We start from the raw sequence: 24,974 nt of genomic DNA, 5'->3' as shown, positions 1-24,974 counted from the left end.
GCATGGTAGTACCTTCCAGAGTCCAAAGGCCGTAGCCCAAGGGCCCCGCCGGCATCGACCCAAGTCCTCATTGAGGCCATTCCAGTGGCAGCGATAGTCCCCCTTTCAGTCGCCTTGTACGACAGGCAGGCGTTACCTTGAGGCCCTTAGAAACGCCCGCTACCCTCTCCACATCCCTGCACAATTCCAGGGCCTGGGCGGCTAAGTCGACGGTCGGGACATGCCTGAACTCCTCCGCCAGGTCCTCAGGATCGGGGAGGGACGTGCTACTTCGACTCGGCTCGGTAGGGTCCTTGGCAGGGTCCAGTGCCTTTTCTCCTCCGCGAGTTCCAGCTCCTGGCGTTGTACCTCCAGGAGCATTTGCTTCGCCGCGGCGAGTTGCGAGAACACGCCGGTAGTCAGCGGATGGCACCTCCTCTTCGCCGGCCGTCTCTCCAAGGACACAGTCGAAGCGACTGACTCGTCCGAGTCCTCGCCGTCCCGAGATGCAGCTGCATCCGAGGCCGCCGGGGAGACCCCGCCCCTTCTTCCCCGACCTCAGGGTAGACCATTCCGCGTCCACCCTAGAAAGTTGAACGGATAGTTGGCGCGCATCCGTCGCTCCACTAGTGCCGGGCAGCACCAGGTACACCTCGCTAGCTGTTGTCTCACGTCCTGATTCGTAGCCATGGTCGTTTCCGTTAAAACCAGTCCAGTTTGTTTATTTGTTGATTTAGTAATTCCATCCATAGTGGCCCCACGAGAGGGTCGGTCCATGGGTCTACCCGGACAGAGCCGCCTTACCCGTGTAAGGCTATTACACCCGGGGGATCGCCAGGTACCCCGGAGTTGGCCGCTAGAGACTGATGCACCCATCAGCCATGCCTGGCGCTTACTCCGGGCACGCCCTCCTCACCGCGCACCGCAGCTTGGGGCAAGGGATTTTTTATAGAGGTTGTCATCCCCGCGGGCCGACCAATGAAGGCAAGCCCCCGTTCCAGCGAAACGTGACCACTGGATTACGGTATCATTGCTAGGGCACTCCGGGTTCGCCACCCGCACCAGACCGCCACGCAGCCTGGCCCCTGGAGAACTCAACGACGCTGCAGCCACCTTTTCGCCTCTCCGACCCAGGCCTTACCGGCAAGGGAGGCCCTGCCAGGATCCGTAGATCCCACCGGCATCACCCCGGGTCATCTGCGAGGCTTCTTCGACAGCAGCAAACGCGCCCCTTTTAGTCGCTTCCTACGACAGGCAGGGGTTACCGTGCCTGTATTCTATCCCCTAGTCACAGGGGAGGTTTTGATGGGTTTTCCTTCCCTTGGTGTTTGGTCCGCGGGAGCTATTTTATTTCACTCCTACCCTACATGCACCCCGAAAAGTGCATGGCGAGCATTCCCCTATCTGCCACCTGGGGACGCGTCACGTCGGGGTATCACCTCCCCGCCCAGCCAGTACACTTGGCCAGGTCCGTGGAACCTTTTTTTTTCTTTTTTTTAGAAGAGCAAATGCATTTATGCACGCGCGGGTTGTTCCCCCATTCACTCTATTCGGCTGGTGGGGGCCCGGGCAGTGTGGGACTCATACCCGCCCTGAGGGGGCAGCCTGGCGCCCGTTTGGTGAGGGCAAACCCAAAGAAGCAACCCCAGAAGCGGGCAACCTGGCAACCCGACCCAAAGGGTGGGGTTTAGCCCAAGAGTAGGTCTCAGCCTAGAAGGGGCGACCTGGTGCAGGTAGTCCAGAGGGAACAGTCCTGTGGCTGGGTATACTAACCACTAAAACCTCTCCCCTGTGTGGGCCGCGGTACCTTTTCATCCTTTGGGATATATAAAGAATTCAAACGTATAGCCACAACTGCGTTTTGGCAATTCAATGCATTTCGCATTATTCCGTCCTCCCGCAAAACGCCATGTAACATGGGGCATCTGCGGATCCACGCCGTTGCACCTCCGATCTAGCGGTAAGGACATTTTAAACCTGAGAAATACACGCAGGAATTTTTCTTCAGCAACGATCGGCATCGGGGCATCCTCCAGGATCGCGCCTTCCCGGCGTGACCGCGCCACCTCTTCGCCTGCCTAGCACTATTGCCAGGACAGGGGTTCCTCTTCAGCACGGCCAGGACAGGGACATCGTATCTCCACAGTTGACCGTGCCGGTCTTCGTCCTCCTGGTAGGTTGAAATGATGATGTGGCTTATCCTAGATGTCATCACGCCCACCTGTCCTGCCACGAGGACAGGCCATTTTTCTTCAGCAACGGTCGGCACCGGAGGGATATCCTCAAGGATCACACCATCCCGGCGTGACCGCGCCACCTCTTCGCCTGCCTGCCATCAGCGAGGACAGGAGCTTCTTCTTCGGCCACGATCAGGAACCGGAGCTCCTGCTCAACGGGTGATCGCGCCATGTCTTCGCCAGCCTGCACAGCGAGGTCAGGAGCTTTCTCTTCGGCCACGACCAGGAAACGGAGCTCCTGCTCAACGGGTGATCGCGCCATGTCTTCGTAGGCTGCAATCCACGATGACCTGTTCCACGCACACTCGCACACACTCGCACATTCTCACAACATCTCAAGCACACAAAAATAAATGATTAAATATATTAATAAATAACCGAAAGCTCACCCGTGTACTGCTTCACTCCTTCAGAGCGTCCTCTTCTCATTACAGTGCCCCAACCACGACTGTCCTCTTCGCTGTCTTCCATCTTCACGCCCCCCTTTTAGTCGCCTCTTACGACAGGCAGGGGTTACCGTGGCTGTATTCTAAACCCCCCAGCCACAGGGGTGAGGTCCGTGGAACCTAACCTAACCTAACCTAACCTAACTTAACCTTTTTTTTTAATATATTTTGACAGCAAGAAAATACATTTACGTAAGCGAGGAACCCGTCGGGTTAGGAGGTATCTCGGGCAGTGTGGGACTCAAAGGTACGTACCAAAACAAGTTTCCCTGAGTTGGATCGTTACAGTACCCCAATACCCACTAAAAACTTGCTCCGTATCGGCCACAGATACCTCCGGCAACCCCAGAGGGCTTTAATGGAGAGCATTCTGTGTAGCCACGATGTTGCTTACACATCGACCGACTCGGATGACCTAAAGGCGTTCAGTCGTCCAAGAGCGTCGCGGGTAAGCCCCAGCGCACCTCCGCTTATAACGCAGGCTATTTTGACCGACGGTGATTTCATTTAGCCACAGAAGGTATAGAGTGCGTTGGTGGACACTCTACAGCCGCTGTGCGTACACACCGCCGGAACTGTGCATTATCCTTGCAGAATCATTTTTCCCTACCCGTATGTTTCCGCAGGAGATGTGTAGGATTGAGCTGAGCCGCTTGGTCACCAGAGGCCGCAACACACATTTGTGCGAGCAAAGCCTCTCGATGGGCGGATCTCAGCCTGGAAGAGGTCGTGAAAACGAAGGAGTGCTCGCATGAATGCGAGAGAGAGGAGAGCCCGAGCCGCCTGGACACCAGCGACCGCTTCACACATTTGGGTGAGCTAAGCCTCTCGATGGGCGGATTGCGGGCCTGGAATTGGTTACGCGCACTGAGGAATGCACGCATGAAAGCGAGCGAAAGGAAGTCTTGGGTTGCCTGGACACCATCGACCGCAACACACATTTGGGTGAGCTAAATCTCTCGATGGGTGAATTCCGGGCGTGGGAGAGGACGCGAAATATTTTTCGAACGAAGGAATGCTCATGCGAGAGCACGCGGTAGCGCTCGGAACGCTCGTGTCGTTTGTCACATGCATTCATCCATCCATTCAATTCATTCAATTCTATACTACATGTGTGTAAGGGCACCGTAAGCGGAACGCTACGTATAGTGCGGATGCAATCAGAGAACCTAAGGGGAAGAGTAAGAAGGGTCGCGGTTCGCCGAGAGTCGGCCAGCGAGAGGAAGGTTCAGGCCGGCCGGTCTCGATCCACTGCCCGTGAGATCCAATGCATAGTGAGAGGGAAAGATCGAGCTCGGGATGCTGTGAAGAGCAAGCGCGAGAGAGGGGATCAAAGAAGAAGCCGCGGGTCGGAATCCAGGAGAGAGCCGAGACGCGAGCGTAATGCGTCCGAGATTAGAGGTCACTGATTGGGGATCGCGCGTCATGTTAATGCGATTTTAATTGAATTTAATTAAATTGATGAAATGTAAAGAAATTAAAATGTAATAAATATAGACTATCCGGGAAGGAGGAAAACACTTTCAATTCTGTCAGGATACTTCTTTATTAAATTTGACGAGTGGTAGACATTCACAGAAAGACAGACAGCGTTGGCCGGTGTCTAACCCCTATATATTTTGTACCCCAAGAAGGTGGGGAAGAGTCTCGATGGAGAGTGGGCGAAGGGGTGGTTTTAAAAACTATGAAAAACCCATTTCCCCGCCAGCGGTCATTCGGCTGGTACCGTTGCACGGCCACTCGGGACACTCGGCCTTCTGCTAATTTCTGTAGCCAGCAATAAATTCAAGGATCGCCTCGACTTTAAAATCACATGCGAAATAAACTAAGGCTACCTTAATCCTGTGCTCAAGGTGCTGACCAGCTGGTAAAAATTGGCAAGTAATGGTTCCTTGGTTTTTTATTGCTGCTACGGCAGGCCCTCGTCGCTCCAATGCACGCTGTGTCATTGTAAAATAGTCTAACGATCTACATAAAATTCAAAATTTATCAAAATCTAAAATTTACAGAAAATTGGAATTGATGTTTCGTGTTTGAAGAACCACATTAATATAATAATTAAGAATTCACACGAACCAAAACCTTGAATTTTAAATTTCCCATGAAAATTAATTTTAAAGGGAATTAAATACAATTTTCGCGAAAGAAAGTTGGTGCAGATTGCTTTCAAAATTAATTATCAGAGAGAGAGGTAGATGTATGGAAAATGTAGCATGTATTAAAATTGGATTAGCGAAATTTGGATTTTTTGATTAAGCACGAAAGCTAGCAGTTTTAAGCGCCTCGGTAGACGGGTGAGAGGCGCGTACAAGCGGGTGATGAACGGATTACGTCACCCGCTCGCAGGTAGCCGCCGAAACGGGGTGAGTAGGCCAGCCGTCAGTCGGCGTCTAAAGGGGGTGCGAGCGAACCGTGCTCGTGTACAAAGGGTCCGATACTGCCGATCTGAAGGGGCTTCGCGCGCGGTTCCTTTTTAGTCGCCTTTTACGATAAGCCAAGGGGGCTGGAGACGTATTCTGTAACCCCCCGCCTCCAGGGGAGGATGGGATGTAGTCTTCCACAGTAAATGTGTTAGAGCTCGAAGTTTCCAGGATTTAAGATTAGTGACAAATTAAGCTTTATGATTTGGGGTTGCGAAATTGTGTTGATGTTAGACTTGAGACCCGGGAGGAATTCTGGATTTGGATTTTAAATTGAATTTAAATTGAGGGTAGAGTTGATCGCGGGAATCGTAGTCTAAAAGTAATTAAATATAATTTGTGCTGATGCGATGTAGATGAATAAATGCTCGTTATCTTAGAATTAAAGTTATGGGGAGGCTAAAATGGGTGATCAAGGAGAAGAATTGTACTTGAAATTAAGGGGGTTCTGAGAATCTTGAATTAAGATAACATAACACATAGAAACTGAAAGTGTAAAAGTAAAAGCAGATGTGTACAGTAAGAATGGGTGTGGATCCTGAGCAGAATGTAAAAGGTGAAAATAGTGGAGAAATAAAAACATAAATAAAGAAATAAATAGAGGAATAGGGAAAAAGGACGGTAGAGAACAACGAAAAACAGCCAGAAACAGCTGTAAGCGGAAAGTTTGTAAAGCGGCATACGGTACATTTGGAGTTAAGCTGTACCAGGTGTCGGGAAGGGTAGGCGATAAAGTAGTTGATGGGTAATAAACGGGCAATGAGGAGCAAGGCGCTAAAGGAGGCGACGTAGGGTAAAAGCGGTGCGAGTTCGCAAGGAATAATAGAGTAATAGAGTGAAAGTACAGTGAAGCAGTAAAGCAGAGTAAGGCAGTAGCATAAACTAGGAGGCCTGCTCGAGCGACCAGAAGGAGACAAAGGAGAATGGAAACAATAAGGAAAATAAAGAAGTCGGAGTTTTATTGTTCACGTGAAGCGTAGCTGACCAAAAATAAATATGCAGGGGCACGCTGACGGGCGCGGGAGTCATGTCGGAAAAGTACCCGTGCCTGACTATCAAGGTGTAGTGGGTGTGTAGGAGATGCCGCATGGAGGGAGCTACATATTCGCGTACAGCAGGAGGGTCCACAAAAATAGAGTAGATAGGGTCATAGCAAGAGGAAGAATCGGGCCGATCTATCTCGCTCCACTGCCCAGCAGGTACAGCAAGAGGAAAAGATCAAGCACGGGATGCCGCAAAGAACGAGCGCCGGGGGGGAGATCAGAGAAGAAGCCGCGAGTCGGGATCCGGAGGAGAGCCGAGACGCGAGCATAATGCGTCCGAGATTCGAGGGCGCTAATTGGAGATCGTACGCCGCAGAAAATGCGACTTAAATTAAATTTGATTCAATTGATTAAGATGTAATTTGAAAAATGTAATAGAGTTCAAAGTTCAACAAAATCTAAAATTGGCAGGGAACTAGAATTGGTGATCCGCAGTTGAAGACCGCGATAATATTATAATTGAGAGTTGATACGGGTCAAACCTCGAATTTTAAACTTATCATTAAATACGGAGGTAATTAGATACAATTTCCGCGGGAGAAAGTTGGTGCGGATTGCTTTCAAAATTTGTTTCCAGAGAGAGAAGTAGGTGTTCGGAAAAAGGAGCATATCTTAGAATTGTGTTATCCAGATTGGAATTTAAGATTAGACGTGAGAGCTAGAAGTATTAGGGCGCCTCGTCAGGCGGGTGAGAGGCACGTACAAGCATGTGATGAGCGGATTACGTCACCCACTCGCAGGTAGCGGCCGAAACCGGGTCAACGAGTCACCCTTCGGCCGGTGTCCGAAGGGATGCGAACGGGCCTCATCCGTGCATGTCGGCTTGTTGCTGCCTATCTAGAGGGGCTAAACGCGCGGTGCCTTTTAAGTCGCCTTTGATGTCAGGCTTGGGAGGCTGGAGACGTATTCTGTAACCCCCGCCTCCAGGGGAGACTTGATTCTATACTTCCACAGCAAATAGGATCTGATATAATCGAAAGTCTGGTCTATGCTTTATTAAGTCAACACCCTTGACCGTTATTGATCAGTGAGTGCAATTGATTTAATTGTAATTTATTTTCGTTATTAATGTTGACTTGATTAGGTCCTTTCATCGAAGGCTTGGTAAGTTTTGGGTTGCCGGGCTTTGTTGAAGACGACCACGAGACCCCTCCTTCGATCGAGGGGAGGCGAGAAAGCGAGGGGAGTGTGCCGAAGCGCGTGTCGCGAAAGCGGGGCTCAAGGGTGACCCCTCGCAGGTTCCCCCAGCCACAACGATTGCCGGCCGCTCTGGATATAAATTGGGGCACCTCGTAGGGGCCTTCATTTAGTACATTTCTCACTGGGGAAGTCGCTAGTTCGCGCTGTTTGTGGTGCTCCGAATCGAAGCTTGGAGCAATACGCGTGTGTCGATACGTGCGCCGTGGTGCAGTGAGGGGTTATTGCGCATAACTAAGCGCAGCAGATCAGCACAACACACCACAGCACATTGCTCATCCTCGCAGCGAAAAGGACCCGCTGTCGCCGACAACGCCCACGCGCCAACGCGTCTATAGCAGAGGCGGGTGAAGAAGAAGAGGAAGGAGGAGTAAAACAGAGGAAGAGCGACGCAGCCGATCACTATCAGTCATCCTACGACAAGCATCTCTGAGTAAATAAGTATTGAGTGATCATTTGTCGATTAACGTTTATCGCACCATCCTTGTTTGTTCAGCCTGCCCGTTTAAACACTACTATCGTTGCTGATGTTAGTGTTAGTTCCGCTGCCGTTGCTCCTATTAATACGTAGCTGGTTAGTCCTTGATTGTCAACCATGCTGGATATTGGCCGAATGCCGACTGGAAATAGCTGTTCGGTTTACCGGTGTCCTGATACTAATTGCTTAGTTCTATCCTTACTCTTGATGAAGTCGATTTAAGTAGTTCGATCTTGACTAGCTTAATTAATTAAATATATTCAGTTAAATCCTGGCTTGGCTTGACTTCGCTTCACGTTGTCGGGTGGTTCCATGACTTGTTTCTAAGTAGGGTCAGGTGGGGGTGTCCCACTTGGACGTCGACCGATTGGACGCGTTCCTTTTGGACGCGTTCCTTTTGGACGCCGGACCGATTGGACGCGTTCCTTTTGGACGTCGTGCCGTTTGGACGCCGTGCCGTTTGGACGTCGTGCCATTTGGATTCGTCCCATTTGGACGCCATATCTTTTATAATCATTGCCTTTGGGAATCGGCAGATCGTGGTATTATTTGTCGATTTAAATTCCTATGCTATTTGAATGCGTATGCATGCTAAAGTATATGATTACATATATCTAACGATAAGGTCAAGTGGTTATGTGTAACGTTTGACAGATATAGGTTATAGTGAATAAAATGTGTTAATTGAATGCAGTTACTATCTCACAAGATATATCTGGAAGTATGTTTAAGTTAAAAGAAATATTAAACCTTACTTTCTTCAATACATTCTTAATGCCAAATTAATGTTGTTGAGTAAAATGAATCAATATATAATAATATGATTTATTCTTCTTTATTTCCAGCATTTATTCAGACGTTGATGAGGAAATTACAACCAATAAATTATGCAGTAGAAAAATTGAATAGATCCATTAAAGAAATCAAACAGTATGGAATCAAATAAGACAAATAAATAGAACAAATAAGAAAAATGTACCCTGAAAACAGATGCATTTACATTCTCGCAGGATATATCAGGAAATATGTTTGAGGTAAAAGAAATATTAAATCTTATTTTGTTCAATACATCCTTTATTTCAAATTAATGTTGAGTAGAATGTATGAATATATAATAATATATCTTTTTTTATATTTTCAGCACCTGTTCAGACATTCATGCGGAAATTACAACCACAAAATTATGGAGGGAAAAAGTTGAATAGATACATTGAAGATATTATTATTATTATTATTAATTGTAGTGAGGCTAGCCGGGCACTCAGTCCTTGTGGACCATTGTACCCGGGCCGTTAGGCAGCCTCCTTACTGACTGTGCCTTGGCAGCTGGGCTTCTGTTGCGAAATTTAGAAGCACCGGCACCAGGCCAGCCGAAGTGCTTAAAGATGCGGGTTCCGAGGTCCCCAGGATTGATCCTCTCAGGGCCCTCAGCTCCCTGCATCTTAGAAGTACGTGGAGAGGTGTTTCGTCCTCTTCCTCGCATTTCGACTCCTCTATGAGTCCCATGCGCGCGAGGTGTTTCCTCGTGTACCAGTGTCCTGTCACTAGTCCCACGAGCATGCGCTGTTGCGCCCTGTCCAGGTGGGTTAAGGTGTCCCCCAGCTTTTGTGACGGTCCCTCAAATAGGGCCCTCGTGTGTCTCATGCCGTTAGCGTTATGCCAGAGCCTGGTAAATTCCTGGTTCAACCGGTCCTTAGCCAGGCCTTTCAACGCGTGGGTTGAGACTCCAATGGGGTACTCATGGCATGGCTGGGAGCTTATCGGCCCCTGTCGTGCCAGTTCGTTAGCCCTCTCATTTCCTGGGATTCCAGCATGACCTGGTACCCATATCAGCTTAACTCTGTTGTTCAGAGATAGCTGTCTCAGTGTCAGTGCACAGTCCCTGGCTAGCTTCGACCTAACTTCCACTTTGTGGAGGGCTCTTAGCGCGGCCAGGCTGTCACTGCAAATATAGATGTGTTTTCCTGAGTGGGCCCTATCCAAGTTGTATTTGGCGCAGGCCCAGATGGCAAACACTTCTGCTTGGAAGACCGTAACGTGGTGGCCCAGCTTGTGGGTCATTTCGACCCTTGGGCTTTCCCCCGCTACCCCGGCTCCGGTGCCAGCTCCGGTCTTGGAACCGTCTGTGAACCAGACTAGTCCCCCCGGAGTCAGGATGCCGTTAGGGTCTTCCAGCCATTTCTCCTTTTCTGGGATGATTAGGTCGTATTCCCGTCTGAAGAGGTACTCCGTCTTGCAGCCGCCTCCCCCGTGGGTCAGAATTAATTCCGATCCCTGATCCCTTAAGATTTCGGTGTGCCCACCGCTCGACTGGTACCATTCTTCAGCTTGATACAGGCGGATGGCCGCTCTCCAAGCCGTTGCCATCACTACTAGATGGGGTGGCTTTATATCGAGCAGTGCACCCATTGCCATAGTGGGCGTGGTGGGGAGCGCACCTGTTATCCCCAGCAACGCTATTCGGTATACTTTTTCTATTGTCCTTTTGTGTACTCCCCTCTTCATGGAGGTCCACCACACAATCGAGGCGTATGTTATAATAGGTTCAAGGATGGCCTGGTATATCCACCTGACCATCCTTGGTTTGAGTTCCCATGTGGGGCCAAACATTCTGCGGCAGGCCCAGTAGGTGCTAATTGCTTTCTGGGTCTGCTTATTCACATGGTTCTTCCAGGTGAGTTTTTTATCTAGTGTTACTCCAAGATATTTTACCTCATCTGTGAGTTGTAGTTGCGTCCCAAAAAGATGAGGAGCCTTAAAATAAAAGCGTCTTCTTCTTGTAAATAGGACCAACTCCGTTTTGCTCGGGTTTACCGAGAGCGAGTGTGATCGACACCAGGATTCCACAAGTGTGATTGCCTTTTGCAACCTCCTCGCTAAATCTAGTGGGTGTCTGCTTCTAACCGTGATCGTGAGGTCGTCGGCGTAATCCTGAACCTCAAAGCCTTCTGTGGTGAGTATACGTATGAGTTCGTCAACCACGAGGGTCCACAGCAGGGGGGACAGGACTCCTCCCTGCGGGCAGCCCCTCGCGACGTCGGCCCTCACCGTCTCCTCTCCCAGGCTTGCTGTGACTGTTCTATTCGTCAGCATATTGTGGATTCATCTTACGACGGAGTCCTTAATATTGTATCTCATCGCGGCTTCCTTGTATAGCATCGTGAGGGGTATTGTCAAACGCCCCCTCGATGTCGAGGAAGATGCAGAGAGCAGTTTCACCGTTGGACAGTGCACCTTCGATAAGACCTACCAGGTTATGAAGTGCCGTCTCGGTGGATTTGCCGTTTTGGTAGGCGTGTTGGGAGGGGTGCAGCGGTTTGCTGGCCAATACCTCGTCTCTGATGTGCCTATCAACCAGCCTCTCCAGCGTTTTGAGCAAGAAAGAGGTGAGGCTGATGGGTCTGTATGACTTGGCAAGGTCATAATTATTCTTCCCTGGTTTCTGGATGAACACCACCTTGGAGTATCTCCAGGCTTTGGGTACATAGCCCTTCGCTAGGCAGGATTTGAAGATTTGGCCCAGGCGCCTGTACAGGTCCTCTCCACCCTCTTGAAGGAGTGCTGGGAAGATCCCGTCAGTGCCTGGGCTCTTGAACCTTTTGAAGGAGCCGATGGCCCACTTCACCTTGTCCGTATTTATCACCTTTTCAGCTATTTCCCAGTCCGCTGGAACAGGATCGGTGCGTGCGGTAACGCTACGACGCCGCTCCCGATCCTCTGTTACTGAGCCTGGGAAATGTGTTTGAATAAGGTGCTCTAGTGTTTCTTTGTGGTTGTTCTTTAGGCTTCCGTTGGGAAGTCTAAGGCGATCCAACCTCGGTGAGGGGCCTATCGTGAAGACCTTCCTTAACCTGGCAACTACATGTAGTGCCTCGGTTTCTTTGCAGAAGGTCTTCCAGGCCGTCCTCTTGCTGGTTCTTATTAACTTTTTGTAAGCTTGCTGAGATTTCCTGTAGTTGTCCCAAGCTAGCTCCGAGTTGGCCTTCATGGCTTTGTTCAGTAGTTTGCGGGTGTCCTTCCTGGCTTGGTCCAATTTCTTGTTCCACCAGGGGACCATTTTGCTACTGTTTCTGATTTTGGCCGGGCAGGCAGCCTCGTAGGCTTGAGTGATGGCGGAGCTCAGATGCTCCACCGATTGCTCAATTTCGCCTACGGTCCTGGGACGCTGACAGTTCCCCTTTAGCCTCCCTTCCAGGGGTTCCTGTAGGCCTCACCAGTGCCGCCCTCCCTGTCGTCTTTTAATTCAAAAGTGATAAGGCGGTGGTCCGAGAGTGTGCTCTCGTCCCGTACCTTCCACTGTTTGATGACCTGTGTCACCTTGGCAGAGCCTAGGGTCCGATCAATCACCTCCTGTCTACGGGAGGTGACAAAGGTGGGGGAGGAGCCTATGTTAAGGATCTCCAGGCCCGTGGTGGCGAGGTATTCCAGCAGTGCTGTGCCTCTGCCGTTGGTGTTTGTGCTGCCCCATACGGTGTGGTGCGAGTTGGCGTCGCAGCCGATCACCAGGTGCAGACCATTGACCGCACAGTGATCTATCAGGGCTCTGAGTTCCCTCGTAGGTGGAGGGTCCTCCGAGTCGTACGGCAGGTACGCCGAGCATACCACCAGCTCTGACGTATTCCCCCCGAGGTTAAGTTTAACCTTAACCGCTGAAAGATCAGTTGTACAGAATTCATTGAGTTTCAGGGCCGTTATCTCCTTTTTAACGAAGATGCAGGCCCTGGGCCTTGTGGATGTAGTATCATAGTAGAGTGAGCCACATCCCGTGTTTAGCCCTCCTACACGTTCCTTGTGAATCCAAGGTTCCTGTATGAGGGCTATGTCTGTCTGCCCCATCGTTAGGCGGTATAGGAGGATGTCTGTTGCCGCCTTGCAATGTTGCAAATTGATTTGCGAGAATCTGGTACCTTCTGGCACCTTGTTGGTGTCAGATGTGGTCCAGTCTCGCTTGGTTAAAGCAGGCGCGTTATGTTCCCCGCCGGGGCCCATTACGCCTACTTGTGAGGGGGGCCCTTGCCGGGGCCCGTCCCTCTTCTGCCTCTGGTACCGGCCTTCAGGGTGTGTGTCAGGGTGCGTTGGCTCCCCTTTTGCACACCCATTAGCCCGGTCCTTCTCGTCGCCTCCGCCGTGGTCGGCCTTCCCCTTGGCATTGCTGCCTTGGGGATGCTCCCGCTTGACGGAGGTTGCGTTTCGGCGGCTTTCGGTCCCTGGGAGGATCCGGCGGCCGCCGTCTGTATGTTGCAGTCCCTGGGTGGGTTGGGTGGGAGGGTGTCGGCGCAGGGGGCGAGGGTCTCCGTGGGCACCGTTGCCAGCGCCCTAGGCTCCCCTTCACCTCCATCCACGCCACTCACCCCCACCGTTCCTTCCTCCATCACCGGGGCTGCTGGTCCCGGTTTGTTCTCTGGGACCGTGTTGGGGTTCTTTTTATCTTTATCCTCCGTGGTCCCGGCAGGTCCCTCTCTGAAGAGTGCCCTGCGCAGTCCCACGTGGACCTCAGAACCCTGCCTCTTGATGAGGCTGTGTGACACAGGGTCAACCCCCAGGACGAGAGTTACCGAATTCGGTCCCTCTCTCCTGCTCCACACTCTCCAGAGGTTTGTGCGGAGCCCTGGGTTTTGACCCTCCATCAGTCTTAGTAGGGCCTCTGTCGCCACCGGAGGTCCGGGGATGACTGTCACCATCCTCTTTAGCCTTAGGAGGTGCCGACCATCCAACACCTGGAGGTCCGCTCCCTCCCAAGGCCTGATTTTGGTGGCAGTGGCCCTCAGCCACTCCACCGCTCCGGTGTCCGAGCAGGTCACGAGAAGCAGGCCTCCCCCGAACCGGCACTCGTCGAAACGCGGTATGGTGTTCCCTTTTTGGAGCCCACACAGCATCCCGACGATCGCCTGCTCGACAGCGGAAGCCTGCGCCTCAGTGAGGGTCGACTCCGGGTAGTTGGCCGGCGCGATAGCCAGCCTCCTCTCCGTCGTCAGCGCCTCCCTGAAGCTTATCGGCGAAGGGAAAATTCTTTGCCTTTTCTTGGCACAAGGCTGGGTATTTGGGGATATGGATGGTCGGGTCCTTTTGAGCCCCTTACCCTCCATAGCTCCCTTACCGCTCGCCTGCGACGTCTCTGCGCAGGGTTTCCCGGTTACCGGGCCTCCTCTTACAGCGGCCGTCGCAGGGGCCGTCCCCGCCTTGTTAGTGTTCACAGCGGTGGCCGACCCGCCTGAGGTCCCTGGTTGCGCTGAGCGCGCCCTACGGGCCCTCTTCTTGGCGGCCCCACTGAGCCCCACCTTCTTCCATGCTCCCGGGTCCTTTTCCGGGATTTCTCCCTGGTCGGCCCCGGTCGCACCGGAGGAAGGCTCCTCGTTGAGGGTGAGCATGTCCAAAGCCGGCAAGGTTGTGACCTCGCCTGCCACGGACACACTCTCCCCAGAACCGCCCGTCAGTGGTGTATCGGAGGTGGTCCCCAAGATTGGGTCCCTTCCCTCCTCAACCAGCCCGCTTTCGGGTGGGTTCGTGTATATGTCTGTGTCTGTTGTTTTGTCCGTGTTCATGTTCGTTTCCGTGTTCGTGTCCATGTTTGTCTGCGTGTTGTTATTGTTTTGTTTTTTTTAGTTTTTGTCCATGTTAGTCCCACGAGTAGTCGGGAAGTATGGGTCCACCCCTGCAGAGCCCGCTTACAGGGGTAAGGCTAGATACAATGGGGGGACGCCTGGTACCCCAAGGGCATCGTTCGTGACACCTTTACCCTGGTGCCATCCAGCTCTCGGCACGATTGCTTACACCTTAGCTTGGGGAGCTGGTCCGCGACGGGGCTTTATTTCTCCTCTGAGGGTTTTTGGGCCCTCAGGGGTCCCTTATAGCTCCCGCTGGCCGGGGCACTCCGTAGGCGCACCTTTTCCGTATCCCGGTCACCGGAGGCGTCCCGTTCTACGGTACTCGGGGCCCACTTCACGCACCCGGTCGTCCTCCTATCCGCCACCCGGAGACGCGCTCGGTTGGGGCTCAGCCTGGATCGACCGAACGTCGTCCTGGTTCCCCACATCCCTTTCGGGGGTTGGGGTACTCCGAGCCTTTCGGGGGTTGGGGTACTCCGAGTACATTGAAGATACTTTCCACCGTAGAATGAAAAATTGGGGCAAATAACAAAAACGTACCCTGAAAACAGATGCAATTACTTTCTCGCAGGATATATCTGGAAATATGTTTGAGGTAAAAGAAATATTAAATCTTATTTTCTTGAATACATTCTTTATTCCAAATTAATGTTGTTGAGTATAATGTAACAATATATAATAATATGATTTCTTTTTCTTTATTTTCTGCATTTATTCAAACATTGATCAGGAAAGAAAAATATTGGAGTAGAGAATTTGAATAGATCCATTAAAGAAATTAAACAGTGTGGAATGATATACTACGACAAAAAACAATATTGTACTCTGAAAACAGATGCAATTACTTTCTCGCAGGATATATCAGGAAATTTGTTTGAGGTAAAAGAAATATTAAACCATATTTTTTTCAAAGCTGACCAACTTTCCTTGAACTAGCACAATATCTCTGAAATTCGATTTTTCACAATTTATCAGTATCTGGAAGACGTAAAATGGAATCTACGATTTGCACGCATCAGACGTCAAATAGACATAAGAATAGTTCACTGATTCTCCGTCAGAGGCATTGATGGTATATTTGACCACGTTATCATCAGGGTCGATAAAAACACAAATCAGTCGATAAATGTAAATTCGATAAATCAGACGATAAATGTAAGGCATGGTTGCCGTAACGTATTAAGACTTCTGCCACGGTGTTGCCACATCTGTTACAATTGTAACAGGCTCGAGCCGATTTTGATTCCTGCCAGACATAGAAAAGAATAGTGCGCTCGAGAGAAAGAGATCCGAGAATGAAACAATACATATACTAATGTGTGCAACCATAAAACTTTTTTATTCATATTTATAATCATGTTTTTTTATCAATGAAATTGCAGATAGAATACTTGAAATGATATGCCAGAAAAATGAATTATAAAACTTGCACCATATACAGTGAAAACGTTATAAATGTAACTATTGCCGGTCCACTACGCAACTGTTGTGGAATAGGAGAATCACTTTTCGAATTTAATTGTCTAGTCAATAAACACTGACTAGAAACAGTTAGTAGCTAAAGACGAAAGAGAAACTGAAACCGGGATTTATTGCCTTCATTTAAATGCCCCATGTCAATGTGACCATACTAATGCACAGAATAAAGTTTTTTACTTTATACTTTTTATTAATAAAGATCCCACTATCATGTGGAGAAGATTTTTCTGATTAAAATGAAGCTAAACACAATATAAATTGGTCAACATTTAGTAGCATAATATTGGGTTAAATGTTGTGCTTGCGAGTATTTCTCTCTTTGTTTATCCTTCTTGCGCTATCCTTTTCTATGTTCGGAAACATCTAAGAACGACGGACTCGTGGTGCTGGTACAGGTAGAATGAATGAAATAATACACATAACGTAAGTACGCGACCATAAGACTTATAGGAATGAAAATTACCTGACATAATAATTTCAAGAAGGGAATAAGAAATAAAGAAATGAATAATGAATTTTAATATAATCCTGTCACACTTAGCCTGTGACACCCTGTATATGCAGGTACAATTATATTAAAATTCATTATTATATTTCAGATGAAAAAAATTTCAATAATACGTGGCTGGAGTGGCTGTCATGGTAACCGACGATGTAGACGTCGCGGAAAAAGAAGAGGCATTGTTTATATTCATTGATTATATTTCAATCAATAAATATTGTATATTATAGATCAATTTACATGTTCCTATAAATTTTATAGTCGCGTACGTTATGTGTATTACAGAGTCTCATCGAATCTGTCGTAGCGTGTGACTATATTTCCGCCGATCGGCCCTACGTTGTTTCATTCATGATACTCCTTCTCTTTCTTTCGCGCTCTCCTTTTCTATGTCCGCCAGGAATCAAAATCTCGCTCGGCTCAAGCAAATTCACTTTGCTAGATGGTCACAGATGCGGCAACACCGCGTTAGAACTCTCAAATGATGTGATATGGCAACTATCATCGATGGCGCTTACATCGATTCGGGGGAGGCCTCGAAGTAGTCTGTGTCGTTAACATTTTGCCATAGCTCGCACCGTTTCCGAGATATTTGCAGATTTACCTCAAGGAAAGGGGCGTCACGCACATATTCCGAGATATTTCTTCTTCTTGTTCTTCTTCTGCACAGCTGCGCTGGAAGTGGCATTTACAGCTCGGAATAGTGAATACAGCTTAGAATAGTGCCGAGTTACCTCAAAGAACGGGGCCCCAGTGTTTCTTCTTCCTTACCTAATCGGTAAGACGTTCGTTTTGAACGGCTGTTTATTGTCGTTTGGAGCGACGACGCTGGCCGATTGTGTTGTCTAGCAAGGCCCCAATATGGATCTGTCCTCTTTTCTCTGAATCGATGCATGCTGCCCAGTTGCCTGGTTGTTGAAATGTCCCTGTACGAGAGTGCATACAAGCCTGTTTATTTACGGCCGGATTTGCGCGCGTGGCGGAAACTTGGATGCTTGCGAGACGTGCTTTGATGTATCCTTACACATCTTTCGGTGTAAATTTTTATTCCTTTTGCATTTGTATGGGCGCAATCGCTTACAATTTACAATTTGCAATCTATGTGTTCAAAAGTGTTCGAGATTGTAAGGAGGTCTTGAGCTTGCGATTGATAACAGGTTCGGAATGTAGGATCGGCAGTGAGACGGCAATTGAAAATGAATGCACTTGAGATTGCACAAAACAAACAATGTATATTTACAGGCACAAATACACTATGTACAGTATTTACAATAAATTGTGCGTTGCACGAATTTATGATGATCGTAGATCGTGAAGATTCACCCGCGTCGCGGAGAATTTGCGATTGAGATTGCGCTTTATTTAAACCACGTGTTGGTTCAACACGTGGTAACCACGAAATTCTACTAATTTCGTGGATTTGCACAAACTAGATTAACCGCGAGTTCGCGTTGGCCGTCGGCACAGAATTCGCGTCGCGATGCTGAGTTCTTTAGAATCGAAATTCGTTAATTGCACTAGAAATTTTTGGAATCAGTGCTGCACGTGTTTACCGTAACGATACAAAACCGTAATGGCCGAACCACCGGCTTCGTCGTAGCAAGAGCCGTTGGCTTCTTCCCGGTGACGTCAAGCCCGGTGATTGGTCAGCCTGACCGGCATCCAAGGTGGCTGCCGGTCGCGCTGAAGAGTGCTGCCGCGGTTCGTGTGGCGACGGTTGAAATCAATGCATTTTCGAACACTATGACTTATAACCGTGTAATCTATAATTTATAAAGTAGGGGGGATTGAGCCAATAAGGCCTACGGTTATATTTAGTTGGAATATAACTCATTTGCTGTATTTATTATTTTACATTACATTACATTTCATTACATTACATTACATTATGTCGGCTATGTATGTCGGTTATGTTGGTTACGTATGTTGCGCGTTACACACTTTCTGTAGTTCCCAATTTGTGAATATCCTTAGCTGTTTTACCTGCATTCAGTTTACGTACATTCATTCATTTATTATTCATTCATTCCTTCATTTTGATGTTGATTGATTAAAGCTATACATTGATCTGATTCGATTTTTCTTGATTTATTGATTCATTTCTGCTTCATATTTCATTTCTGCTTGTTGCCTGTTACCATGATTTATTCTAGTTTCATTGATTTATTATTTTATTTTACTAACTAATATTATTTGACCGAGAGTTGTTTTTATTGGGCTCACGGGACTTTCCTGATCGCATGCGTTGTTGGCGTTGTTTGACTTTACTGGTTGATTTTGTCTAAGTTAAATGTTTTATTCTATTTATTTATTCGGCCCTTCGTTCTGTGGCGATTCCTGATTCCGTTGATTCAGTTGTTCTGTTGTTCTGTTGTTTTGTATAATCTGTTTTCTGCGGCGCGATATGTAGTAATACAGTGTGTCCTGCAATCTGCGCAATCTGTGGATCTTATTCGGGTTGATTCATTTGATTTTGTTGTGCCCTCAGGTGATTTTTAGGGATTTCGGGTTCTGGAGCGTTTGAAGAATTTGAATTCACCGGTGTCCGAGTAACAGTCGAGTGTTTATTGCCAAAACGAACTTCTTACAATCTGGCTCTTTTACAATTGTTCGTTCTTTTATATCGTATCGCGTTGCGTGTGGATGACCAAAAAAGGTCGTGCTGCCCGGCGTGTGCTCTGCTAGCTTGCAGAGTTTCGCTATCGGTATGTACTGCTGATTCGGACATTCTTTAGCCGGGCGATGGTCGTACGATGACCCTTATGCTCGTTGCCGGGCACAACATCCCTCCCCCCGTGGAAGGAGTGCGCTTACACTTATTCGACTTACAATTACTTACTTATCACTTATCGTATATATGGTTTCTCCTATAATAGGTAACAGTGTTTATTAATATGCCACTTTAACGTGTTGTTAATATTTATAATATTCGCTTCTGATCCGATTTATTACGTTTCGCTGTGACAACAATTTGTGATTCGATGAGGGATGGATCTGGGGTTTGTTCTGTTGTTTTTATTTGCGAATTGTTAGTTTGTTGGTTTTTACCATTACATTTCACTTTAGGAACGTATTTATAAAAAATTACTATACTTGCGATAATTACAATTACTCCGCTTATTGAAAGCGATGAAATGAGGCTATAATGGTATTCCACAGGTATAATGTTATTATTTGCACTGAGGTCGGCTTTTACATTTAATAGACTTTTACTAATCGCACGCAATTCTTCGGGGTGTTTAATAATTTTTCGTAGTTTATATTGTTGGACGTGTTGGAGGTGTGCTATGTCTAATACTTTAGGTAGGTCGGGTACTGTTAAATCATAAGTAGGTAAATAGCTTATAGTTTTTTCTGATTTATAAATTTTTCCTGTTTCTATTGTAAATTCAGTCGTGGAAATCGTACATTTTGCTTTGATCGCTATAATACCAGAGTCTTGTAATTGAATTATCTGAGTGGTGTGATGCTCGCATGTGATAACTAACTGAATCGGTTTTGGAGTTACATAAATCCATGTGCCGGTGTGGTGCAGTTTGATTAGGATTGTTTGATTTAAGGTTATGAATCTAATGTTGCAATTTTTTGGGTGTTGAACTACTTTTGTGAACATTTGTACTTCGCATGGGCCTTGCGGGATGACCTTGAAAACGGGATGGTACATTTTGCATAAGTAATCGTTGTTTAACCTTTTACATTTGTCTAAATCTTTGTCGCTAATTCGTATGAAATCTAGACTCGATATATCAACTGCTATGTAAGAGTCGGAAGTGTCCAAGTACGCGTATAATGATTCGATTATCTTTGTCGGAACGGGATATACTTTGCTTAATCTATATACTTTTGGATGTAATAAGGGAATTTCGATTATTGTGGTGATTGACTGGGAATCAGAATAGGCCGCTAGATTGACCAGTTCGTATAGATAGTGTACGTGTTCGGTGGAGAGTGGTAATGAAAAATTTAAACCCTTATGTAATAGAGGCAAAGCCGAATTTAGGTATTCAATAATCTGTGTTGGCGAAATAACTAGTGGATTGAGAGTTCCCTTTCTTATTTCTATGGCGAAGTCTAATAAATTTTTTACGTCTCCTGCGAGATCCCTTATTATGTTTTCGATGATTATCGCATTTTCGTCTATTGCAGCTTGGAAATTATGATTGCCTGTCTCTGATATTAGTAATTGTCTGAGAGTATTTGTTGCGTCTAGTAATGTGCGTTCGTTATAATTTATGTTGGAGATTGACTCGTTGTAGAGTTTGATGTTGGCGTTTACCACCTGTATTTGGTCCAGTAGTGAAGTCCGTAGTGTACTCCCTTCTTGTCTCAAAATTTGAATTTGTTTGTTAATCGCTTTCCTGTCGTCGGCGTCCATTATTCCGAATAGTGTTTTCCCCAAGTAACCTATTCCGTCTATTAGACCCCGGCGTGTGCGGTCAGAAGTACCGATAATTTGGAATACAATGTTCAGGTTGGCATTTATTTGTTTTAGTAGCATGTTAGAAATTGTGGAAAACTTTCTGCAGAAGCTACCAAGTCTATGATCGTGTTTGTCAATACACTGTCTCAGGGTGTCGGTTAGTGCTGTTTGGATTTTTTCATGGCGCTCGGCCAGTGGGGTTGTGTTCACGTGGACTACCAACTTCCAAGTATCCTTGTACGCGTGTAGGTTTCCTAATTCTTCAAAATAGATGCCAGGGTGGTGTGAGAATTTCGTGATTTCTTGGGGGCTACCTTCCGGTGACTCGCTCGTCGCTATTTGGAACAGGAGAGCTATCCTGAAAGGCAGTGGCAGGAATAGGTTTTAATTATTAGTTTGAAGTTAAGTTGTGTGTTTTTTTTTTTTTCGTTTGGTCGCATTTCAAGCCGCAAAATGTTTTAGCCTGTTAGTGTGGACACGCATGGTCCGGTGACCCTTTTTTATAGTGTAGTTTTCGTTGTCGTGCGTTTGCATTATCGTGTAAGGACCAATCCAGACTGGCGTTAATTTCTTCGCTCGTCCTCGTCTAACTGTATCGTCACGAAGTAACACTCTGTCACCTAGATTGAATTTGTGACTCCTTGTCTTTTTATCGTAACATCGTTTAGATTGTAACTTACTGTATTTTAGGGCGTCTCGGGCTATTGCGTTAGTTGATCTTAATCTTTGTTTTAATTCATGCGCGTAGTGATCGTAAACGTAATTTGGCTCCGGTGCACGCGAAAAGGATGAGGGTAATTCCGCTTGTCTTCCAAATAGTAATTCGTAAGGGGTGAAACCGGTGGAAGAATGGGGTGTGGTGTTATAAGTGAACATCGCGTAGGGTAACCATTCGTCCCAGTTTGATTGATCCTCATTTATAAAATTTTTTTAATATTCTGCCAAGGTTCTATGGCTCCTCTCGAGAGCTCCGTTTGATTGTGGGTGATAAGGTGTCGTTTGAATTTTATCTATTTTTAGCAATTTACACGTGTCCTTAAAGATTTGACTAAGGAAATTTGTTCCTTGGTCAGTAAGCAGTATTTTCGGAATTCCGTGTTCGCATACTATCTTGGTTACGAATGCTTTTGCTACCGTGCTTGCCTCTTGATCCGGAATCGGCAAAGCTTTACTGAATTTTGTCAACGCATCTTGAAAGGTTCCTATGTATTTATTTCGATTGTTCGTTTCAGGGAGGGGACCTACTATGTCCAAAGCGCATTTTTCAAACGGTTCTGAAGGTGTATCTGTAATGACCATTGGGGGTTTAGAGGACTTACATAATTTATTTTTTTGACATTTTACGCACTTCGCGATATACTCTTCTACGTCTTTCTTCATTCCTGGCCACGAATGCTTTAGTAATAACCGTTTCAAGGTTCGTTTTACTCCTAAATGACCACCTAACGGGGCGTCGTGGTATTCGTATAGTATACGTTTTTTCTCGTCCTCCGTGAGAGTGTTAATTGTTGTCATTGCTGAGTCGTCAGAGTCTGTTTCTGCGAGCGGGTCGCCGACCTCTACGTCACTGTCGTCACAAGCTTCGTCTGCTGTTTTTGCGACTTGCTGATCTACTTCCGGCTGATCTATCAGCTTTCGCGGCCTTCCTCTTCCGCGTTTGACTAAATACATTCTACTCAGAGCATCCGCGTTTTGGTTATTTTTTCCCTCTTTGTAACGAATTCTGTAGTCATATTCTTCCAATTTTAACCTCCATCTAATTAACCTAGAGCCGGGGTCCTTAACACTGAACAACCAAGTTAGCGGTTTATGATCGGTCACTATTTCGAATTTTGTCCCGTATAAATAGGGTCTGAAATGCTGTGTTGCCCATACAATTGCTAAAAGCTCCTTTTCGGTTGTACTGTAGTTGATTTCCGCCTTGTTTAGTATCCTACTTGCATAAGCTACCGGTAAATCCTTACCTTCGTACTGTTGGGATAATACTGCGCCTAACGCTTTACCAGATGGGTCAGTTGTCAACGTGAAAGGTTTAGAAAAATCAGGGTACTGTAGAATCGGTGCTGTTGTTAGTTTTACTTTTAATATTTCGAAAGCTTCGTGCTCCTGGTCCGTCCATCTGAATTCTGTGTCCTTCTTTAATAATTGGGTTAGTGGTTTTGCAAGATTAGAAAAATGTTCTATGAATTTACGGTAATAGCCTGCCAATCCCAAGAAGGACTGTACATCCTTTACGCTCTTCGGGACTGGGAATTTTTTAACTGCTTCTAATTTTGCAGGGTCTGGTTTAATACCCTCTTCGGTAATTACGTGACCCAAATAAATGGTTTCCTTACGTAAAAATTGGCATTTGGAGGGCTGCAATTTTAACCCGCTATCTCTTATTCTGATAAAAATTTGCGTCAGCCTTTCCTGGTGTTCTTGTAGGGAGCGTCCATGGATCACTATGTCATCGATGTAAACGAAACACTTTATGCCCCGTAATCCTCCCAGTAAGGCCTCCATTGCTCTTTGGAAGGTTTGAGGCGCTCCCTTTAAGCCGAATGGCATCCGGTTAAATTCGAAATGTCCGTAAGGTGTAGAGAATGCAGTTTTTTCGCGATCGTCGGCATCCATGGCGATTTGATGGAATCCGGCGGCTAGATCTAGCGTAGTAAAACATTTGGCACCGCCGAGTTGGTCAAGAATTTCTGTTATATTGGGTAGGGGGAAGGAGTCACCTACCGTCAAATCGTTCAACTTCCTAAAATCAACCACTACCCTATATTTCTTTTTGCCCGAATCATCGGATTTCTTGGGCACTAGTAACAATGGGGCGTTCCATTCACTCATGCTAGGGCTCACTATTCCTTGTTTGATCATTTCTGTGACTTGTTTTTCTACTTCTTCTTTATGTATTTGCGGAAGTCTGTATGGTTTAACGTTCGCAGGTTTCGCGTTTGGAATGAGCCGTATGTTATGCCTGACCTTGTCCATATAACCCAATTTGTCGCCCTCTAAATAAAATATGTCGTTAAATTTTTCGCAAAGTTCCAATAAACTCGACCTTTCTTCTGAATTTAAATGCTCTGTTTTTACGCTGCCTCGCAACGTTTTCATTCTATCCATTCCGACTAAAGCTCTAATGTCATAAGTCAGCGTTTCTTCGCGGTCCTTGTCCCCTGGATCGGGTAGGTCAGTGTCTAGCGCTATCGGAGTCATGTCCAGCTGCACCGTCGGCGGACGTAACTGTATCGTACAGTCGGTTAAGTTTACTACGGGTACAGGACACATGCTATCTTTAGCATCTGTCAGGCAGCATCCAATATATACCCCTTGACCTATTGTTTGTTTTTCAACTACCCCTTGTCCATTCCTGTCCGTAAGTGCCCGTATTATTGTTTCTGAACGTGGTTGAAGTTGAATTTCGTCGTCTTGAATTAAAGGCCAGTGCGTTCCTAATACTTCTACTCGCATTCCCGGTCTAATGATGGCCCTATGCTTTGTTATGAAGTCGTACCCTAAAATTCCGTCGGCCCTCAACGGGAAATCATCTTTAACTACGCGACACGGGTGTTTAATATATTCATTTCCTATTTTTATATGTAAATCTATCTTGCAAACTGTCGGGGTTTCCGTGCGACCGATGCACCTCAGGGTTACCACTTCTCGAGTGGTGCGCACTTCGCCACGAATTTTACTATACTTTAGGAGGGTAATATCTGCTCCAGTATCCACTAACATTCGTACTTTGGGAGATTTTAATTCCTTTGCCTCTATTTCTACTATATTTTTTAAACCTGAATTCCCGTCTGTGCAAGTTACTTCATAGGATCGGAGCGGCGGTCCTTGATCCGTTTCTGGTTCTTGCGGTCTTGTCGCTTCGTCATTTCTCGAGTTTCTTTCTCTGTGTCTGTCCGTGACGCGCTGTTTTACGACTGCTAGATTAATATTACTATTTCTTGGTTGACCTCCGTTGTCTCTCATTAACGTTCTACAGTCGCGTTGAACATGTCCTGGTCTTCTGCAATAATTGCATATCACAGAAGCTCGATGTACCTCTCGTTTAATTCCGAATCCTTGGCCACTAGTCGAGTGTCTCGACGGTGGTAAGGATGGCCGTGGTACGCTCAGTTGTGCATAACAATTTTTTGCCAGATGCCCTTGCCTGTGGCACCTCTCGCGCTGT

General features: G+C 47.0%; 2 protein-coding genes across 2 annotated transcripts; both read right to left on the bottom strand.

Annotated features, from left to right (window-relative positions):
• Window positions 1–9,105: 9,105 nt before the first annotated feature.
• LOC123989236 lies at window positions 9,106–10,893 on the bottom strand. Its single transcript, XM_046289942.1, has one exon. The coding sequence runs from the start codon at window positions 10,891–10,893 to the stop codon at window positions 9,106–9,108; it is 1,788 nt and encodes a 595-aa protein (XP_046145898.1).
• A 1,086-nt stretch (window positions 10,894–11,979) lies between these two features.
• LOC123989235 lies at window positions 11,980–12,789 on the bottom strand. The gene has a single exon (XM_046289941.1). It carries the CDS (start codon window positions 12,787–12,789, stop codon window positions 11,980–11,982), a length of 810 nt encoding a protein of 269 aa, XP_046145897.1.
• Window positions 12,790–24,974: the final 12,185 nt, after the last annotated feature.

Source organism: Osmia bicornis, unplaced genomic scaffold (assembly GCF_907164935.1).
Source record: "Osmia bicornis bicornis unplaced genomic scaffold, iOsmBic2.1, whole genome shotgun sequence".
NCBI lineage: Eukaryota > Metazoa > Arthropoda > Insecta > Hymenoptera > Megachilidae > Osmia > Osmia bicornis.
This window is presented reverse-complemented; position numbering and strand designations above follow the sequence as displayed.

Coding starts and splice junctions, on each gene's coding strand:
- LOC123989236 (XM_046289942.1), bottom strand. CDS start 10,893: ATGCTGACGAATAGAACAGTCACAGCAAGCCTGGGAGAGGAGACGGTG.
- LOC123989235 (XM_046289941.1), bottom strand. CDS start 12,789: ATGGGCCCCGGCGGGGAACATAACGCGCCTGCTTTAACCAAGCGAGAC.